This window comes from Molossus molossus, unplaced genomic scaffold (assembly GCF_014108415.1).
Source record: "Molossus molossus isolate mMolMol1 unplaced genomic scaffold, mMolMol1.p scaffold_m16_p_1, whole genome shotgun sequence".
In the NCBI taxonomy this organism is placed as follows: domain Eukaryota; kingdom Metazoa; phylum Chordata; class Mammalia; order Chiroptera; family Molossidae; genus Molossus; species Molossus molossus.
Window position 1 is genome coordinate 171,827,884 of NW_023425344.1, and position 18,902 is coordinate 171,846,785.

Below are 18,902 nucleotides of genomic sequence, written 5' to 3' on the forward strand. Positions count from 1 at the left end.
GTTCCCCCATTTAGTGAGTTGTCTTTTAATTTTATTGATGGTTTCCTTTGCTGTGCAAAAACTCTTTAGTTTGATATAATCATTATTGTTTATTTTTTCTTTTGTTTTCCTTGCCTGGGGAGATATATCAGAAAAATATTGCTATGAGAAATGTCTGAGATTTTACTGTCTATGTTGTCTTCTAGGATGTTTATGGTTTTGAATCTAACATTTAAGTCATTAATCTATTTTGAGTTTATTCTTGTGTGTGGTGTAAAACAGTGGTCTACTTTCATTTTTTTTTTTTTTGCACATATCTGTCCAATTTTCCCAACATCATTCATTTATTTATTTATTTATTTATTTTTTTATCCTCATCCGAGGATATTTTTCCTTTTTTTTTTTTTTTGTACAGATAGAGTGGGAGGGAGAGAGAGGAAGAGAGAGAGAGAGAGAGAGAGAGAGAGAGAGAGAGAGAGAGAAACATCGATGTGAAGGGACACATCGAGTGGCTGCCACCCGCACGACCAACCAGGGCCGGGGACAAACTGCAACCGAAGTACGTGCCCTTAGGGGGAACTGAACCTGGGTCTCTCTGGACCACAGGCCAACACTCTAACCGCTGAGCCAAACCAGCCAGAGCCCAACATCATTTATTAAATAGACTTTCTTTAGTCCATTGTATGCTTTTGCCTTCTTTGTCAAATATTAATTGACTATAAGGTGTAGATTTATTTATGTGCTCACTATTCTGTTCCATTGATCTATATGTTTGTTTTTATGCCAGTACCACACTGTTTTGATTACTAGGGCCTTGTAGTATAGTTGGATATCAAGTAGGGGAAGTCCTCCAAGTTTGTTTTACTTTCTCAAGATTGTTGTTGCTATTTGGGGTCTTTTGTGGTTTTATACAAATTTTTGAAACATTTGTTCTAGCTCTGTGAAATACTCCATTGGTATCTTGACAGGAATTGCACTGAATGTGTAGATTGCTTTGGGTAGTGTGAACATTGCAATAATATTAATTTTTTTCTATCCATGAACATGGTATATGCTCCCACTTATTTGTATCTTTCTCAATATTTTTCTTCAGTGTCTTGTGTTTTTCTGAGTACAGGTCTTTTACATTCTTGGTTAAATTTATTCCTAGGCATTTTATTCTTTCTGAAGCAACTGCGAATGGGATTATTTTTTTGAGTTTCCCTTTCTGATAGTTCACTATTGGTGTATAAAAATGCAATTGATTTCTGGATATTTATTTTTTATCCCACTACTTTACTGAATTCATTTATCAGTTCTAATAGTTTTTTGGTGGCATCTTTAGGGTTCTCTATAATACCATGGCATCTGCAAATAAGGACAGTTTTACTTCTTTCTTTCTTGTTTGGTGCATTTTATTTATTTTTTGTGTGTGTGATATGGTAGGACTATCAGTAATATGTTGAATAAGAGTGGTGAAAGTGGACATCTTTGTCTTATTCCTGATCTTAAGGGGAACACATAGTTTTTGCCCATTGAATATGATGTTGCTGTAGGTTTGTCATATATGGCCTTTATTATGTTGAGGTATGGTCCTTCTATTTCCACTTTGGTGAGAGTGTTTATTACAAATGAGTGCTGGATTTTATCAAATGCTTTTTTTCTGCATCTGTTAATATGATCATGTAGTTTTTATCCTTCAATTTGTTTATGTGGTGTATCGCATTTATTGTGTTGTGGATATTGATTGTACCAGCCTTGCATCCTAGGAATAAATTCCACTTGATCATGGTGTGTGATCTTCTTAATGTATTGCTGGATTTGGTTTGCTAATATTTTGTTGAGGATTTTAGCATTTATGTTCATCAGGAATATTTGCCTATAATTTTTTTCTTTGTTATGTCTTTTATTTGGTATTGGAATTGGAATAATGCTGGCCTCATAAAATGAGCTTAAGAGTCTTCCATTCTTTAGAATTTTTTGGAATATTTTGAGAAGTATAGGTGTTAGATCTTGTTTGAATGTTTGCTAAAATTCACCTGTAAAGCCATCCAGTCCAGGGCTTCGTTTTGTTGGGTGTTTTTTATATTTTTTATTAATGCTTCAAGTTTACTAATTGTAGTCTTTCTATTCAGATTTTCTCATTTTTTTCTGATTTAGTTTTGGAAGGATTCTATGTTTCTAGAAATTTATTTATATCTTCCAGAGTGATCAGTGGACCCTCGTACGGCTTTGCAGTGGTACTCAGCCAAAGCCACTTTGTAATCACTGGCAGTAAACAGAGATGCAGCATTCTTTGCCGAATATTCTAGGAAATCATGTAAATAGCCCAACAATAATTCAAAGCTCTTCTCATCAAGGAGCAGATACTCCAACTTTGCTCTGATTCTTATGAACAATCTCAGTAGATATGGCACTCCATTAACCTGGAACATGCCCACAAGCTAAGAGGATTTTGGCACACTGGGGCCTCTCAAATTGTAGAGCAACTGAGTGTCCAACATCATGTTAAAGTTTTCTTTTATTTTTGCAATGACTTAATTTGCTGCATATTCCTTATTGTCAACATTTACTTGAGATTTTTTGTAGCGCATACTCTTCTAGAATGGCATCTACATTTTTCTTAGCAAGGAGTTGAAACAGGTGCTTCTGCCTGGCAATTAAATCTCAGTTCTCAACAAGCCATGTTTTTAATTCTTTAGGAATCTTCACTTTAACTTCCATTCTAATCATAAATGCCTCCTCACTTTCAACAGTGGGGTCAACTTGAGCCCTTTTTTTTCCTGAGGTAGCTGAGGGGCTTCACTGGTATTGCCACCATTTCCATTTCCAGCAGCCTTCTGTTTGTTCTTTCTTGTCTTCTTTACAGATCCTGGAGGAGGGTTCTCTGCAGAATGACCTCTCCACCCCATCTGCCTGGAAGGACTGATTCCAGATTCTTTCACTGTGGATCAGCTGTCTTCTTTCCTGATGAGGCTCCTCTCATCATTGCTTTTAGTTGTTTTTGTTGTTGTTTTGTTTTGTTTTTTTATCCTCACCTGAGGACATTTTTGCATTTATCTTCAGACAGAGTGAGAGGGAAAGAGGGAGGGAGGGAGAGAGAGAGAGAGAGAGAGAGAGAGAGAGAGAGAGATCAATGTGAGAAAGACATATCTAGTGGTTGCCACCCACACAACCCCAACCGGGGCTGGGGACAAACTGCAACCGAGGTACATGCCCCTAGTGGGAACCAAACCAGGTTCTCTCTGGTCTGTGAGCTGATGCTTTAACCACTGAAGCAAACCGGCCAGGGCAACTTCTAGTTGTTTTTTGAAGCTGTCTTCTTCTGTGGATTGTTGTCCATGAGTTTGTGAACCCTGCTTTTTGAAACTCATTCAACCCTGTTTTTATTTTGACCAACAATCCTCTTCCTTCTTACTCTTCCAAATACTCCTAGTGTTTTTCCAGATGGAATCTTACAGATTTTCTCAGATGATCTGAAAGGATGAAATGGGAGACACAACTCGAGATTCTGTAATCAGGATCAGAGAATCTGATTTTTACTATACTGCAAACTTAGTTTTTCTGATAATGGCCTGAAATGAGAATCTAGTTCTTCCCAGCAGCCAATTTATGATAACTGCCATTTCTCTAACAGCCATCTATTTAGTTTTTTTTCTGGGGATTTCTCCTGTTCTTTCACTTAGGACGTGTTTCTTTGTTTCCCCATTTTAGCTGCCTGTCTGTATTGGTTTCTGTATGTTAGTTAGATCTGCTATGTTTCCCAGCCTTGGTATGGTAGCTGTATGTAGTAGGTGTCTTGTGAAGTTTGGTGGCACAGTCTCCTTGATCACCTTGAGCTAGATGCTCCAGAAATGTCCCTTGTATGGATTATATGAGCCCCTCTGTTGTTCTAGAGTCTTGATTACTGTTGGTTCATTCTTGTGTGGGGTTGACCCTCAGGCTGACTGACTCTGAAGAATTACCCTGACCACAGTATATTAGCTCCTATGTGAGGCCTGATCCCATGAAGTGGAATTCACCTCAACATGGTCTGGTGCCTGCTGAAATCTCCTTTTTGGTGTGACACTTTTGAAGCTAATTGAGGTATACTCTCATGTGATCTGAAGTCTTGGGAGGGACTTTGGTGCAGACCAATTTCAGACACTGCTTGTGACCATCTCTGGGCTACCTGTTTGGAGCCACAAAGCAATACACAATTTTGGCTGCCTCTGCTGGGCCTGGGTACATATGGGAGGGACCAACCTGTGTATCAATGCTGGTTTCCACCAGTGCTAAGCCGCGGGGCAGGTCAGCAAAAGGCAAAAGGCATCCCAAGATCAGCCTTTACTTGCGAGCTGCCTGTTAGGCTCAGTCACTGATAGAACCTCTGGTTGTAAGTGAGTTGCATGAGGTTGGTTCTCAGTGAGTCGTGAGATAGGGGCAAGTGGTGTTCACAAGGTTAATACAGATTTAAACTTGGTGCCAGTGCTGGGTCTAAGGCCACTCAGCCAAAGTTTCAGGGTGCACCTATTCTAGTCACCACTGCCTGAGGCTCTACAGACCTTGAGTGGGGCAGGGTCTCAAGGAATCTTAGGGTGAGACCAGCAGAGTTCATCAGGCTAGAACAAACCAAAATTTGGCCATGTGGAGGGAGGGTTCTGCACAAAAACATGGCATTGGTTGGGTGTATGAGGGGAAAATGGTCCCTGCCCTAGGGCCACACAACTAAATATTTTCTATTTGCCAGCCCCTGAGTTTGCCTGGACTTCCTTGAGAGCCTTTCAAGAAATTCTGCACCATAGACCCAGGTTGGCTTCAGCCAGCTGGCTTCTCCACAGCCTGCAGGCTCAGCAGGGTGGGGTCACAGGGAGGGGGAAGGATAGGACCAGTGCATTCCCCTAGGCTGATACCATGTGAAAGGGAGTGCTCAATCCAGAAAATGCATCTTTGGGTGGTATGGGGGAGGGATGTAGCACAAGGACCTTGGTGGCTCTTCCTCTAGCTCTCACCCAAGAGCCTCACTACCCAGGCTCTCCCTGTAGGACTCCAGTTGGCCTCTGTGCCTCCCTCCCTCTGCTGGACCCCAGAGTTAGTGGCTGCAAACAAGATTTTGTTTGCTGGCACTTCAAGAGGATGCCTGTATTTCTAGCAGACTCTTGTGGCTCCCTGGTGGACAGAAACCCTGTGCATTTTATAGGCAAATGTTATGTGGGCTCTTCTTCCTGGCTCTGGTACTCTGAGCTGGGGACCCTGGGTGGGGTTGAGATCCTTTACTCCTCAGGGGGAAACTTTGCAGCCTAGACATCTTCCAAATTCTCAACTGCTGCACGTGGGTGCTAGGCCAGAACTTTTGGGTCTCTGCCCTTTCTACCAGTCTCAATGTGGCTTCTTCTGCTAATCCTTATTTATAAGACATCTGTTCTACAAATCTTCAGTTGATTATTCAGGTTGATTGTTTTATAATTAAGTTGTAATTCTAGTTTGGTCCTGGAAGGAAGTGAGTGTAACTTCTACCTACTCTGCCACCAACTTGGATCTTCTAAATCAAATTATTATTAATACCTTGCATATTTCCCCTATTTCCTTTTTACATTCCTAATCTGTTTCTTATTTTATTTTTTTTATTGTTGATACAGATGTCCCCCATTTCCTTTCCTTTGCCCCTCTCTATCTAACCCTCCTCCCTGGCTTTCTTCATACTATAAAAAAATCTTATTTTTTTCACTTAATAGCATATATTAAGTCTTTACCCATATTTGGGAACAATTTTTAAAACTAGTTATTTTCTATCATGTATACATACTACAGTGGTCTTAGTTTATTAATCGGTAGATGTATCATTTATTCACAGTTTCATATGATTCTCCAGGGGTGATTTTCTATGAGGAAGTTTGAAGGATTGTTATAGACAAAAGGAAATGTAAGTGATATAAAAGAGAATGGGTTTGAGGAGAGATCACAAAACCAAGAAGTAGAGCCCTGGCCGGTTTGGCTCAGCGGTTAGAGCGTCGGCCTGCGGTCCGGAGAGACCCGGGTTCGGTTCCCGCTAAGGGCACGTACTTCGGTTGCAGTTTGTCCCCGGCCCTGGTTGGTTGTGCGGGTGACAGCCACTCGATGTGTCCCTTCACATCGATGTTTCTGTCTCTCTCTCCCTTCCTCTCTCTCCCTCCTACTCTATCTGAACAAAAAATGGAAAAATATCCTCGGGTGAGGATAAAAAAAAAAAAGAGATACAAAACCAAGAAGTAGAAACTTCTGTCACACTTGGTCTACTAATGTGATGAGTTTATACCCCTGGTGCTATTAGAAGGACAAACAAGGCCCCCAAATCAGCACATGCTGCACTGACACAGAACCCTGTGCCCCACATGAGCTCTAGGCAGCAAGTGAACTTTCCAAGAATATTTATAGAAAATACAAGATACAACACACTTGTTTGTGTCTATTTTATATATGTGCTATTATGTCCTTAAAGGATTCAATATATTAGTTCTGAACCAATTTTAGTTTTGGGGATAGGTTCTGTGACCCAAATTCTTCAGATTTAGCTGCTGAAGTATCTTAAAAAAAATTTGTTTTTTTTTAAATTTAGCTGCTGATGTATCTTTTTGTTTGTTTGTTTTATTTAGCTGCTGAAGTATCTTTTTTTTTTTTTAATTTGAAGTCATACATTTATCTGAGAAAACATTTATTTTTTAAAAGAGGAATAAATAAATTGAAGAATATACCATACTCATGGATAGGAAAGATTAATATTGTTAAAATGACCACACTTTCTAAAGCAATTTACAGATCCAGTGTAATTCCTATCAAAACACCAATGTGAATCTTCTCAGAACTAGAGCAAATAATCTTAAAATTTTAACAAAACCACAGAAGACCCCGAATAGTCAAAGCAATCTTGAGAAAGAAGAACAAAGTTGAAGGTATCACACTTCCTAATTCAAAGTATACTACAAAGCTATAATAATCAAAACAGTATGGCATAGGCACAAAAATAGATACATTGATCAATGGAACAGAATAGAGAGCCCATAAATAAATCTCTGCATAGTCAATTATTCTATGACAAAGGAGGAAATAATATACACTGGAGTAATGACGGTATTGTCAACAACTGGGGTTGAAAAAACTTTACAGATACATGCAAGAAAATAAACCTAGACTACTCTCTTACACCATCTATAAAAATAAACTCAAAATGGGCTAAAGACTTAAATGTCAGGACTGAAACCATAAAATTTCTAGAAGAAAACATAGGAAATAAACTACCTGACATCAGTCTTAGTAACATCTTTTTAGCTACATCCCCTTGAGCAAAGGAAACAAAAATAAAACTAAACAAAGTGAAAGACGTCAAACTGAAAAGGCTTCTGTACAGCAAAGGAAACCTTCAACAAAACAAAAGGTAACCTACTGACTGAGAGAATATATTTGTAAATGATGTACTCAAAACGTGGTTGATAGCCAAAATATATAAGAAACTTATACAACTCAACAACAAAAACAACAATCTGATTAAAAAGTGGGCACAGGACATGAAAAGACATATCTCCAAAGAAGACATACAGATGGCCAAAAAACATGAAAAAATGCTCAATATCACTAATCATCAGGGAAATGCAAATCAAAACTATAATGAGATACACCAATCCGAATGGCTATTATCAAAAAGTCAACAGATTTAGCTGCTGAAGGTTCTTTCTTTCTTTCTTTCGTTCTTTCTTTATTTTTATTTATTTATTTATTTTTTTTTTATTGATTAATTTTTGTTACAGATGATTCTCCTTCCCCCCCCCACTGACTCCCCCTCCCCCTCCCCTGCTGAAGGTTCTTAAGTGACTGCACATGGACTCCAGATCAAAGTCTCATTATGTTGACTCAGATTCATTTCCTGAAGCAAAATGCACTCCCCAACTCTGAGGGAAGAATTAGAAATAAAGTATAAACCTTATTTAACACTATCAAGTTGAAGTTTTGGGGTCAACATTTTTTTATTTTGATAAGAAAAATAACAAGATTATAATAATAAATTTATAAAACACATCAAGAAGCAGAAAAAAAATCATCCATACTTTTACTAAAAAATTGCACTTGCAAAATGTTTTATATGTTTTGGTCCTGTATTTTCTCAATTGTAAAATAAGTTTAGAAACAATTATGTAAGTTTTTATTTTGTAAAGATAAGAATTAAATGACATTATATTGTTAGCATTTTCCCAACTCATCAAATATATTTCAAAAAATGTTTTGTTTTGTTGTTTTTTTTTATCCTCACCCAAGGACCTTTTTTTCCATTTTTTGTTCAAATAGAGTGGGGGGGAGAGAGCTGAAGAGAGAGAGAGACAGAGAGAGAGAGAAACATCGACACGAAAGGAACACATCGAGTGGCTGCCACCCGCACAACCAACCAGGGCCGGGAACAAACTGCAACCGAGGTATGTGCCCTTAGCGGGAACCGAACCCAGGTCTCTCTAGAGGGCAGGCCGACGCTCTAACCACTGAGCCAAACCGGCCAGGGCTCAAAACATGGTTTTTAATATCTTTATGATATTCTATAATTTGGATATATGATAGTTCACTTAATTACTGAACATTTAGATAGGTATAATTTTGATATTATGATTTTATTTTTATTAAATTTACACATTTATTTGGGATGAAATGACAAATTCACAACATTTACTCATTACATTGAGAAACATGGAAGATAGCTCCATTTATTCATATCTTTCTTTTTACTGTTTCAGGGTATTTGCAGTTTTCTTCTCACACACTTCACTCCTCTTTGGTGAGTTGTTTAGAGGTGCATTTCACTTTCATTGTTATTATAAATGGCCTTTTTCTGATTTTTATCTTTTGTATATTTACTTTGCATCTGGCCACTGTTTTAAAATGTCTAATTGACTTTAATAACTTTTTGAAATTAGTTTTATGAGAATTCACATCCAATATTTACTCGTCTTCGGTTAAAAAAAAAAAAAGGCAGAAAAATAAGTACTGGGGTGAGGGCACATTTCCGAGTTTCAATTCAAGAGATAATTGATGACCATTGGTCATTCATAGATGCATATAAGTTCTATGGTTTATCTCCCCCCCCCCCCGCCCCAATCTTCACTCCTCTGAGGTTTGTCAGTCTGTACTCCACCTCTATATCTCTGGGTCAATTTTGTTCATCAGTTTGTTTAGTTCCTTATATTCCACAAATAAGTGAGATTATGTGATATTTGTCTTTCTGTGCTTGACTTTTTTTGCTTAGCATAATACTCAACAAAGCTGGGGATGGGGCAGGGGGGATGGTGAAGAGGGTGTCAATGGGGAAAAAAGGAGAAACATCAGCAATAAAAACAAATTAATAAAAAAACAAACAAACAAATTAAAGACAGCACATTCTTCATCAAAAAAAAAAAAAAAAGAGAGATAATTGATGAGTATTGGTGTGCTATGCTTAATTTATACCTTCTTTTCCCTCTTTTTTTTTAAGGAGAGTTGAAGGGTTCAATGCTTGCCTTCTCTTTCATTTAATACCGCTGAAGAAGAATGTGGCTCACTTTCTCCCTCCTCAACCAATGGATATTGTATAAGGCTCTGCAAGTTGTTCCTGACATAAGGTAACTGTTCAATAGAAGGGGTTGTATATTAGGACACAAAGCAAGTCTCTACAAATTTAAGAAAATTGAAATCATATCAAGCATCTTCTCAGATCACAGTGGCATGAAACTAGAACTCAATTACAGTAAAAACACACAAAAACATTCAAACACTTGGAGGCTAAATAGCATGTTATTAAACAATGAATGGGTTACTAATGAGATCAAGGAAGAAATTAAAAACTTCCTGGAAACCAATGAAAATGAACATAAAACAACAACTCAAAATCTCTGGGACATAGCAAAAGCAGTCCTGAGAGGGAAGTTCATAACACTATAGGCCTACCTCAAGAAACAAGAAAAATTCCTAATTAACTTTCCAACCATACAACTTAAAAAACAAGAAAGTAAACAAAAGGAAAAAACCCAGAACTAGTAGGAGGAAGGAAATAGTAAAGGTCAGAGCAGAAATAAACAACATAGACACCAAAAAACAATTCAAAAGATCAATGAAACAAAATCTGGTTCTTTGAAAAGATGAACAAGATTCATGGACCTATAGCCAGACTCACCAAGAAACAAAAAGAGAGAAACCAAATCAACAGAATCAGAAATGAAAGAGGAGAAGTAACAACTGACACCACAGAAATACAAAGGCTCATCAAAACATACTATGATCAATTACATGCCAACAAATTGGACAATCTAGGGAAAATGAACAAATTTCTAGAAACACACAGCCTCCCAAAACTAAATTAGGAAGAGATAGAAAACTTGAACATATCAATAACAACAAAGGAAACTGAAGATGTAATCAAGAAACTCCCAGCAAACAAAAGCCCAGGCCCAGATGGCTTCACGGGGGAGTTTTACTGAACATTCAAAGAAGATCTAATACCCATTCTCCTCAAACTATTCTAAAAAATCGAAGAAGACAGAACACTTCCAACTCATTTTATGAGGCCAGCATAATCCTAATTTCAAAACAAGATAAAGACACTACAAAGAAAGAAAACTATAGGCCAATATCCCTGATAAACACAGATGCCATAATCCTTAACAAAATATTAGCAAATCAGATCCAGCAATACATCAAAAAAATTATTCATCATGACCAAGTGGGTATCATCCCAGGCATGCAAGGATGGTACAATATTTACAAATCAATAAATGTGATACACCACATAAACAAAAGGAAAGATAAAAACCATATGATCATATCGATAGATGCTGAAAAAACATTAGACATAATCCAGCATTCATTTTTGATAAAAATGCTCAACAATTTGGGAATAGAGGGATCATATCTCAACATAATAAAGGCCATATATGAAAGACCTACAGCCAACATCATACTCAATGGGTAAAATAAAAGCATTTTTCTTAAGAACAGGAACAAGACAGGGATGCACACTTTTGCCACTCTTATTTAACATAGTACTGGATGTCTTAGCCACAGCAATCAGACATGAAGAAAAAATAAAAAGGGTCCACATTGGAAAGGAGAAAGTAAAACTGTCATTATTTGCAGATGACATGATATCATACATAGAAAACCCCAAAGACTCCATCAAAAATTTACTAGACTTAATAAATGAATTTGGCAAGGTAGCAGGATACAAAATCAATGTCAAGAAATCGACAGCATTCTTATACACTAATGATGACGTCACAGAAAGAGAAACTAAAAAAAAAAAAAAAATCCCATTTACCATTGTGGCAAAAAAATTAAGATACCTAGGAATAAACTTAACCAAAGAAGTAGAGGACCTATTTGCAGAAAACTATAGGACATTGAAAAAGAAATAGAGGAAGATATAAAAAAGTGGAAGCACATACCTTGTTCATGGATTGGAAGAATTAACATCATTAAAATGTCCATATTACCCAAAGCAATCTATAGATTTAATGCAATCCCCATCAAAATACCAATGACATATTTCACAGAACTAGAACAAATGCTTCAAAAGTTCATATGGAACCAAAAAAGACCCCAAATAGCCACGGCAATCTTGAAAAAGAAGGACAAAGTAGGTGGGATCACAATACCAGATATCAGGTTATACTACAAAGCTACTGTAATAAAAACAGCCTGGTACTGGCACAAGAACAATATTATAAACCAGTGGAACAGAACAGAGAACCCAGAAATGGACCCAAGACATTATGCTCAATTAATATTTGACAAAGGAGGCAAGAGCATACAATGGAGTAAAGACAGCCTCTTTAATAAATGGTGTTGAGAAGAAATTTTTTGACAAGTCCATTTGAGGAAGAATTTCAAACCCCAAAGGGTCTGCAAATGAACAAAATTATTCTGAGTTAGAAAGGGCAAGGTATTCTGGCTACTCTTGTGGGTGGTGAGAGGAGGATGAGGAAGGTAGAGGAAAGGCAGCACCAGGTGAAATATGAGAGAGTGATTGGTGTTCAGCTGGTGACCCTTCCTCTGACTTTGCCTAATGCCAGACTGTGGTCAGTTTAATAAACTCACCCAAACCTGGAATGAGTTTGGTTTAGATAAAATGTTGAAGGGGATGAGCTCACATCCAGATTTATGTGATCAAACAAGACAGCAAGTGGATTCAAGAGTGGGAGGAGAAGCACATATAAACATGTTTGTATGGTGTGTTGTATGTGTGTGTAGGTAGATGGTGATGGGGACTCTAGACACTTAATCACTAAGAAATTGAGAGCTGGAGACAATTTTACCTACATCCACAAAAGATAGAAACAGACCATTCGATCTCTGGATTGTGTATGTTTTTATTCTTCAAAAATGCCTGAGATTGTCTGGCAAGTTTCTGTTTCCATGCCATTCACACAGGAATATTAACACAATGAAACCTAGTACAAATAAATAATTTATGCAAGGTCTGGTAAGATCTTTGTTATTTGCTTCATTGAAACACATCCCTAAATACATTCCAGGAAATACAGGAAACATATCTCTTTCTCAAAATTACTCTAGACCATTAACCTCCTATAATTTTATATCACTATATATCCTACATGTATACGAATTCTAGTTCTTGAGAGGCCGTCTTTGACCAAATCTCATGGTCCTCAGCAATTTTCTCAGGGCCTTCTTTATCTCCTTATTCCGGAGGCTGTAGATCAAGGGATTGAAAAATGGAGTTAACACAGAATAAAATAAAGTCACAATCTTCTGAATCCCTGCTGGATTACCTGCTGTTGGGCTCACGTACATCACCATGATAGAGCCGTAGAACAGGGACACCACGGCCAGGTGGGAGCCACAGGTGGAGAAGGCCTTATGCCGGCCTTCTGCTGAGGGGACCTTCAGCACAGCTCTGATCACCAGGGTGTAGGAGCCGGTAATGAAGAGGAAGGTGGAGAAAATGAGGACTGAATTAAAGATGGCACAAGTTATCTCAGTGGCAGGAGCTGGCACACAGGACAACTTTATAAGGGGTCCTGGGTCACATAAAAAATGATCAATAGTATTGGGGCCACAGAAAGGAAGCTGGGAGATGAGGTAAACTGGGAGGAGAAAACAGGAGAAGCCACACACCCAGCAGCAGGCTCCCATCCTGAAGCAGCGTGGAAGTGTCATGACGGTGGGGTAGTGGAGGGGCCTGCAGATAGCAAGGTACCTGTCAAAGGCCATGGCAGTCAAGAAGAAGGTCTCAGTGGTGCCCATGGAGAAGAAGAAGTAGAACTGGAGGAAGCAGCCAGAGAAGGAGATGGTGTTGGTCACAGAGAGAAAGTTGGATAGCATGTTGGGGACAGTAGCAGTGACATACCAGATCTCCAGGAATGAGAAATTGGCCAGCAAGACATACATGGGTGTGTGCAGATGGTGGACCCACCACACTGAACAGATAATGCAAAGGTTTCCAATTAGCGTCAGGACATAGATCACAGAAAAGAGTGCGAAGAGAAGGATCTGAATCTCCCAGGTGCAAGGGAATCCAAGAAGGATGAATACACTCACAGGGTCAGAGTGATTATTCATTCCTGGGTTTTTCATTTCTTTGCCTCCTAAAACCGAAATAACAAGAAATTACTATGATACGAATGACTCGACAGAAGTTTTCTCATTAAGATGTTCTCTGAATGTCTTTACAATTCAGTTAGCACCATAATTTTAGATTACTTAAAGACTTTCAGCATTCTTTGCCCTAACGTGATGGAGAAAATAAAAAATTTGGGGTTGTGGGGGCTTACTATAGCCTTACCGTTTTGATCACCATGCCCATCACGGTTCACTAAACACCTGCCTTTGTTTAGTGTCCTCAACACTACATAAAACCAGATAGATGCTTTCTTGCCATTCAGAGGCTTTTAACCTAATTCAGAAACATCAACCTGGGCCAAACATATGGAGGTTTAAACAACTGTACCGTTCAAGCTCTGTGTAAATGGAAGAAAACATTAAGCAAGAGTTTGTTTACAGTCATAATCTTGAATGCTATCACATGCATATTTTCATATGGGGTTCCTTTCTACGCGGTATTAGGAATGTGGGAAAAGAGGTAAGGAAAATGAATTTTAATCAATGATTGCAAAGTTAATTCTGACATTTATGTGCCCTCTTATTTTGAAAGATCTCTGGGAAAGAAATTCCACAGTTTGCATTGTTAATTTCTCTCAGTGTTTAGTGACTTGCACAACTCTCTAAAGTACTCTTTATGTTTAAATTTGTCTTCTTTGCAGTTAAAAATTTGTTGCTGAAGAGGATAAGCTCTGTGCATTGTCACCTTGAATAACCATTTTACGTAAGATTGGTATGAATGAATGAGGTTCAGACTATAAACTAACATGGTTCTCTTTTAACTGAAATTCACCTCAACTGTAGTACACAGGCTTCAGTCCTCAGTTGAAATGTATCAGATGCTGGTCAAGTACCTCATGATGGTACTCTATACATTTTGCCACATAGGGCAAAAGCAAAACAAAACAAAATTACCGTGCCACATCACTGAAAGCACTCTGATATTTGAATTACATTACTGTCCATGGACTATTCATTCTCATTACTCTTTCTCTGTATATATTATCTGAAGCACCTATGTTAGAATTCCTCCTAGTTGACCTCAGCTATTAGTGTTTCCTTAGGACCTAATCCTTAATAGTTTTCCTTCTCCTACTATACTCTGTCTATAAGTGACCTGTCATCTAGCCCCTTGATATAAAAACCATCCATGCGAGATGACACCAAATTTTGTCTCCCTACCTATGAAGTCTCTTCTGGACATATTCACCCCATTTCTTACTCAACATCTACATTTGATATATAACACAACTAAAACACAATATACCCTTTTCTGAACTTTCGATTCTCCCCCATCAAACTGGCTGGCTCTTACTGCTTTGCTACGTCCCTAAATGGCAACTCTATCTGCTCGGTTGTGCAGACCACACGCGTTGGCTTTGTTCTTATCACACCTCCCAATACTCTACATCCAAACCATCAGCAAACCCACTAGGCTTCATGTCCCAGACATTCAGACTCTGAACGAGTATTCGTAGCCCCATCAGCTTTCACTACCATGAAATCCTCAAACTACTGCCAAAGCCTCTTAACTCACCTGCTTCCATATTTATATACTTGGAGGCTGTTACCTGCATAATATCTAGATGGATAATTTTAAAAATATGATGCCAACTTCTTGCTTTTAATCTTTTAAACACACTTAAAATAAATCCCAAATTTCTTACCACAGTGACAACCGGGCCTTTCTCCACGCCCTCACCCCCTACCACCCTTTCTTCTCCTGAGCACGTGCCAGCCAGCTGATGTCTAACCATGTCAGGTGTGGCCCATATCAATGACTGGAATGTCCCACTCTACCCCTCATTAACATTCATGTGCCTTAATTTACTTTATTTGGATTTCTGGTAAAAATCATGAACTCAGAGAGACCTTCCCCAGGTTAGCCCATCTTTGCTACTCTGTTTGCCAATCCTGCTTCAGTGTCTTCAAAGTACGTAGCACTCCGTGGCTTTGTATCATATACTTAGTGTGTATTTTCTGTCTCAACCACCTGGAAATAAGAGGAGGACATTGTTTTTCTCATCAAATTGTTTCCAGAATCCAGGATAGTGTCCAATATATTATAGATGGTCATTAAATATTTGTTGTCTCAATCAGTGAACATGCCCTATAATGTAACCAATTAGGAAAAAAAATTGCTTACAGTCAGAGAAAAAAGTTGAAAAAAGAATGCAGAGATTATCCATGATAGGAGCCTACTCAAGGCAATGCCATCCAAGCTATCTTTCTCTGAATCACGTCATCTGTCCTTGTGTCCACTTTATCCACTTTGCTTTGTGCTCTGTGCTTTCTTATCTTTGCTAAGTTATAATTGTGCTCTAGGGGTGTATGTGTGTTTGTGTGTGTACACAGTTTTTTGCCATCTTCACAGTCTGTTTCTATCTAATTGTCCATATCTTTAAATATTTTTATTGAATGCTTTTATAATCTTTATCTTATTCTTTTTTAATTAATTAATTTATTTTTGTTACAGATGGTTCTCCTTTTCCCTCCACTGATTCCCCCCTTCTCCTCCCTCCCCGCCCTGTCCCCAGCTTTGTTGTCCATGTCCATTGTTCATGCACACATGCATATAAGTTCTGTGGTTTACCTCTCCCCCCACCCCCTCTTCTGGGGATTGTCAGTCTGTACCCCACTTTCACGTCTCTGGGACTACCCCGTTCCTCAGACTGTTATGTTTATTATATTCCACAAGTAAGTGAGATCATATGATACTTGTCTTTCTCTGTTTGGCTTGTTTCGCTTAGGATAATAGTTTCCAGGTCCCTCCATGTCATCTCAAAGGATAAGAGATCTTTCTTTCTTAACAGCTGCATAGTACTCCATTGTGTTTTCTCTTATTTTTAAATAGGTAACTGAACTGTTTTAGATTGCTCCCTCTTAAAGAAAATGTGCTCATAGTCTGTAACTGATGTTTTCCCCTTGTGGTTAGCCAAAGTGCTTTAATAGAAAAATGTTCTTCTCTTATTGCCTAATATTTTCTTCTGCTCCAAAGTCAGGGTCAGGAAATCTGGTCTATGTGACTTGAATCAGTAATAAGGTTTAGAATAAAGCTATCATTTCACAATTTTTTTCTGGCCCATGTGGTTTTGTGGTTCAGTTAACATTTCAGTTTAAGTAAAATATTGTTCTTTTTATTAAACATATTTACTTCTGTATTTATAAATAAAAACCATATAACTTAACATTTATTGAGACCAGCACTGATTCTAGAGACTGTTATCTAGTTGTGCATCTAACCAACTTCCAATATCAAGAAGTTATTTCAATTTCCCTTTTTTTAACCTTAGACTAACTTTATTTTTAAAATTATAATTGATATACAATGTTATATTAGTTTCAGGTGTAAAGGTTTATGTACCTTATGAAATGAGCACCCTGATAAATCTAGTACCCATCTGACACTATACACAGTTATTTCAATATTATTGTCTATATTCCCTATGCTGTACTTTACATTCCATGACTATTTTATAATAAGCAATTTGTGCTTCTTGATCCCTTTCACCTTAAGTCTAATTTACATTTTATATGGAGAAAATACAACACTTTTAGAGGAAGGTGCAAAAGACATTACAAAAAAAAATCTAAGCTGTTCCTTACCTGAAGCTGATATGTGAGAATTACAGAATCCAGCAGAGGGCAGACGTCCACATGTGGAAGGTGCGGTCAGCTCCGTCTCCTTGTTCTCCCATGTCAGCAGGAGAGAGTGCACAGCAAAACCAACAGAGGTGCTCGCATCCAGGCTTCTTAGAGGCTTTCAAAAGGGAGGAGTGCTGGGCGGTAATAGCAACTATAGCAATTATTTGAAGCCCACACAATGAACATATTGCTTAAACAGATAAAAAGGTAGTTACATGCAGTTGTAATGGGCACTGTGATCTTTCCTAATTTGGGAAGGACCAATTACACCCCTGCCTCTAAAGGAGAGTATGTAGCACACACATTCTGAGCCAAGGCTGTTCTGCCTTCCACAGCCCATCTTGGGGTTGGGGGTGGTGAATACTCTGTATGAACTTGTAAGCCGTACGCTGAGCTCCAGCCCTCACACACTTTTTAATAGATGTGTCAAGATTTGTCTCTGACCCTCCTGGGTTACTCAACTTTTCCCAGTGGCCTCAACTAGGGATAACAATGAGAAAACAAAGTATTTCTTTAACTGAGGTCTAAATTGGTCCAACCTCCAGGGGAAAAAGGAAAGATGATGAGGCCTGGGTCTAAGCTGAAGAATAAGTTGGCCTTAGGCCTTGGAGTAGAATATAAACTATACAAATATAGAGACATGAATCAAAAAGAATATGAACTATAAGCAGAAGTATCAGTATATATTTATAGTAAGGCAGCTGTGTTTTCCCACAGAAGAGATGATACTGGATTTAGAAATGAAAATGTAAAAGCAAAGGGTTCTACAAAGCCAAAGAATAGAAAGACAGAAGTTAGTTATTGCAGAGAACTGATAAAACACTTCAAAGGCTCACTCCATCTGTTTCCTTCTTTCCATAATTCTACACATACATCTATGCCAGGTGTGCTGTGGTAATGTTGGGATTTTTGCATTAAACAACTGTTGCATGAGTTCTTGACTGTCAACCGTTGCCCCACTTGTTTTGTGAATTTGTCCTTTTAATCACTTTTCAGCCAGAAAAAAAACAAATCAAGTATTTAAATCAACATTTTACCACAACTAATAATGTGACTTCAGAATGTATAAATGGAGGGAATGACCTGATCCTGTTTGAGTCTATGGAGATCATCTAGACAGCCCTTCATAAGTTCTGGGTCTCACAGTTTCAGCAGCACATGGGCAAACTACAGTGCATTTCGAAGAAAGCATCTCTGAGGAGCTAAGAAGTACGGAACATGAGCAACAGTGGAAGGAACTGGGATATTTAAATTGCGGAACAAAAAGACTCTATTGGAACAAAGGAAGAGTAATCATTAAAGAGCAATACAGTTTGTCCCATTTAATCCCCAAAGTTCAGAACTAAAAGTCGTCGTTAAAAGTCATAGGGAAACACACTGTAATTCAATATGGAGGCTAACTTTCTTACAGAGAAACCTATGCAGTGATGGACAAGCTGCTTCAGAAGACTCCTTGATAGCATGGATTTTTGTCAGATACAGGCTGGGAAGGAGGTAGAGGGGATTTAAGCATCAGAATCAAATTTCTTTCAATCCTGAAATTCCATGATATACACATCTGCGATGTGTCAAGAAAAGAAGAAAACTGTCCAGGTAACCTCAATGAAATAAAAAAGGTAATGGGAACTAGTAAGGTTAATGAGAACTTGAGGTTCTCATCAACACTGACAAAAATGAATCGTATTTTCCAAGGGTTTCCATTAGTTGACAGC

The 18,902-nt window shown here is 38.2% G+C and overlaps 1 protein-coding gene and 1 pseudogene across 1 annotated transcript; both read right to left on the bottom strand.

The window, feature by feature from the left end:
* Nucleotides 1–2,147: 2,147 nt before the first annotated feature.
* LOC118619674 lies at nucleotides 2,148–3,332 on the bottom strand (annotated as a pseudogene).
* A 9,220-nt stretch (nucleotides 3,333–12,552) lies between these two features.
* LOC118619762 (olfactory receptor 11H6-like) lies at nucleotides 12,553–13,521 on the bottom strand. The gene has a single exon (XM_036246462.1). The coding sequence runs from the start codon at nucleotides 13,519–13,521 to the stop codon at nucleotides 12,553–12,555; it is 969 nt and encodes a 322-aa protein (XP_036102355.1).
* Nucleotides 13,522–18,902: the final 5,381 nt, after the last annotated feature.

Bases quoted from the DNA above. Each gene is read 5' to 3' on its own strand.
- LOC118619762 (XM_036246462.1), bottom strand. From the start codon at position 13,521: ATGAAAAACCCAGGAATGAATAATCACTCTGACCCTGTGAGTGTATTC.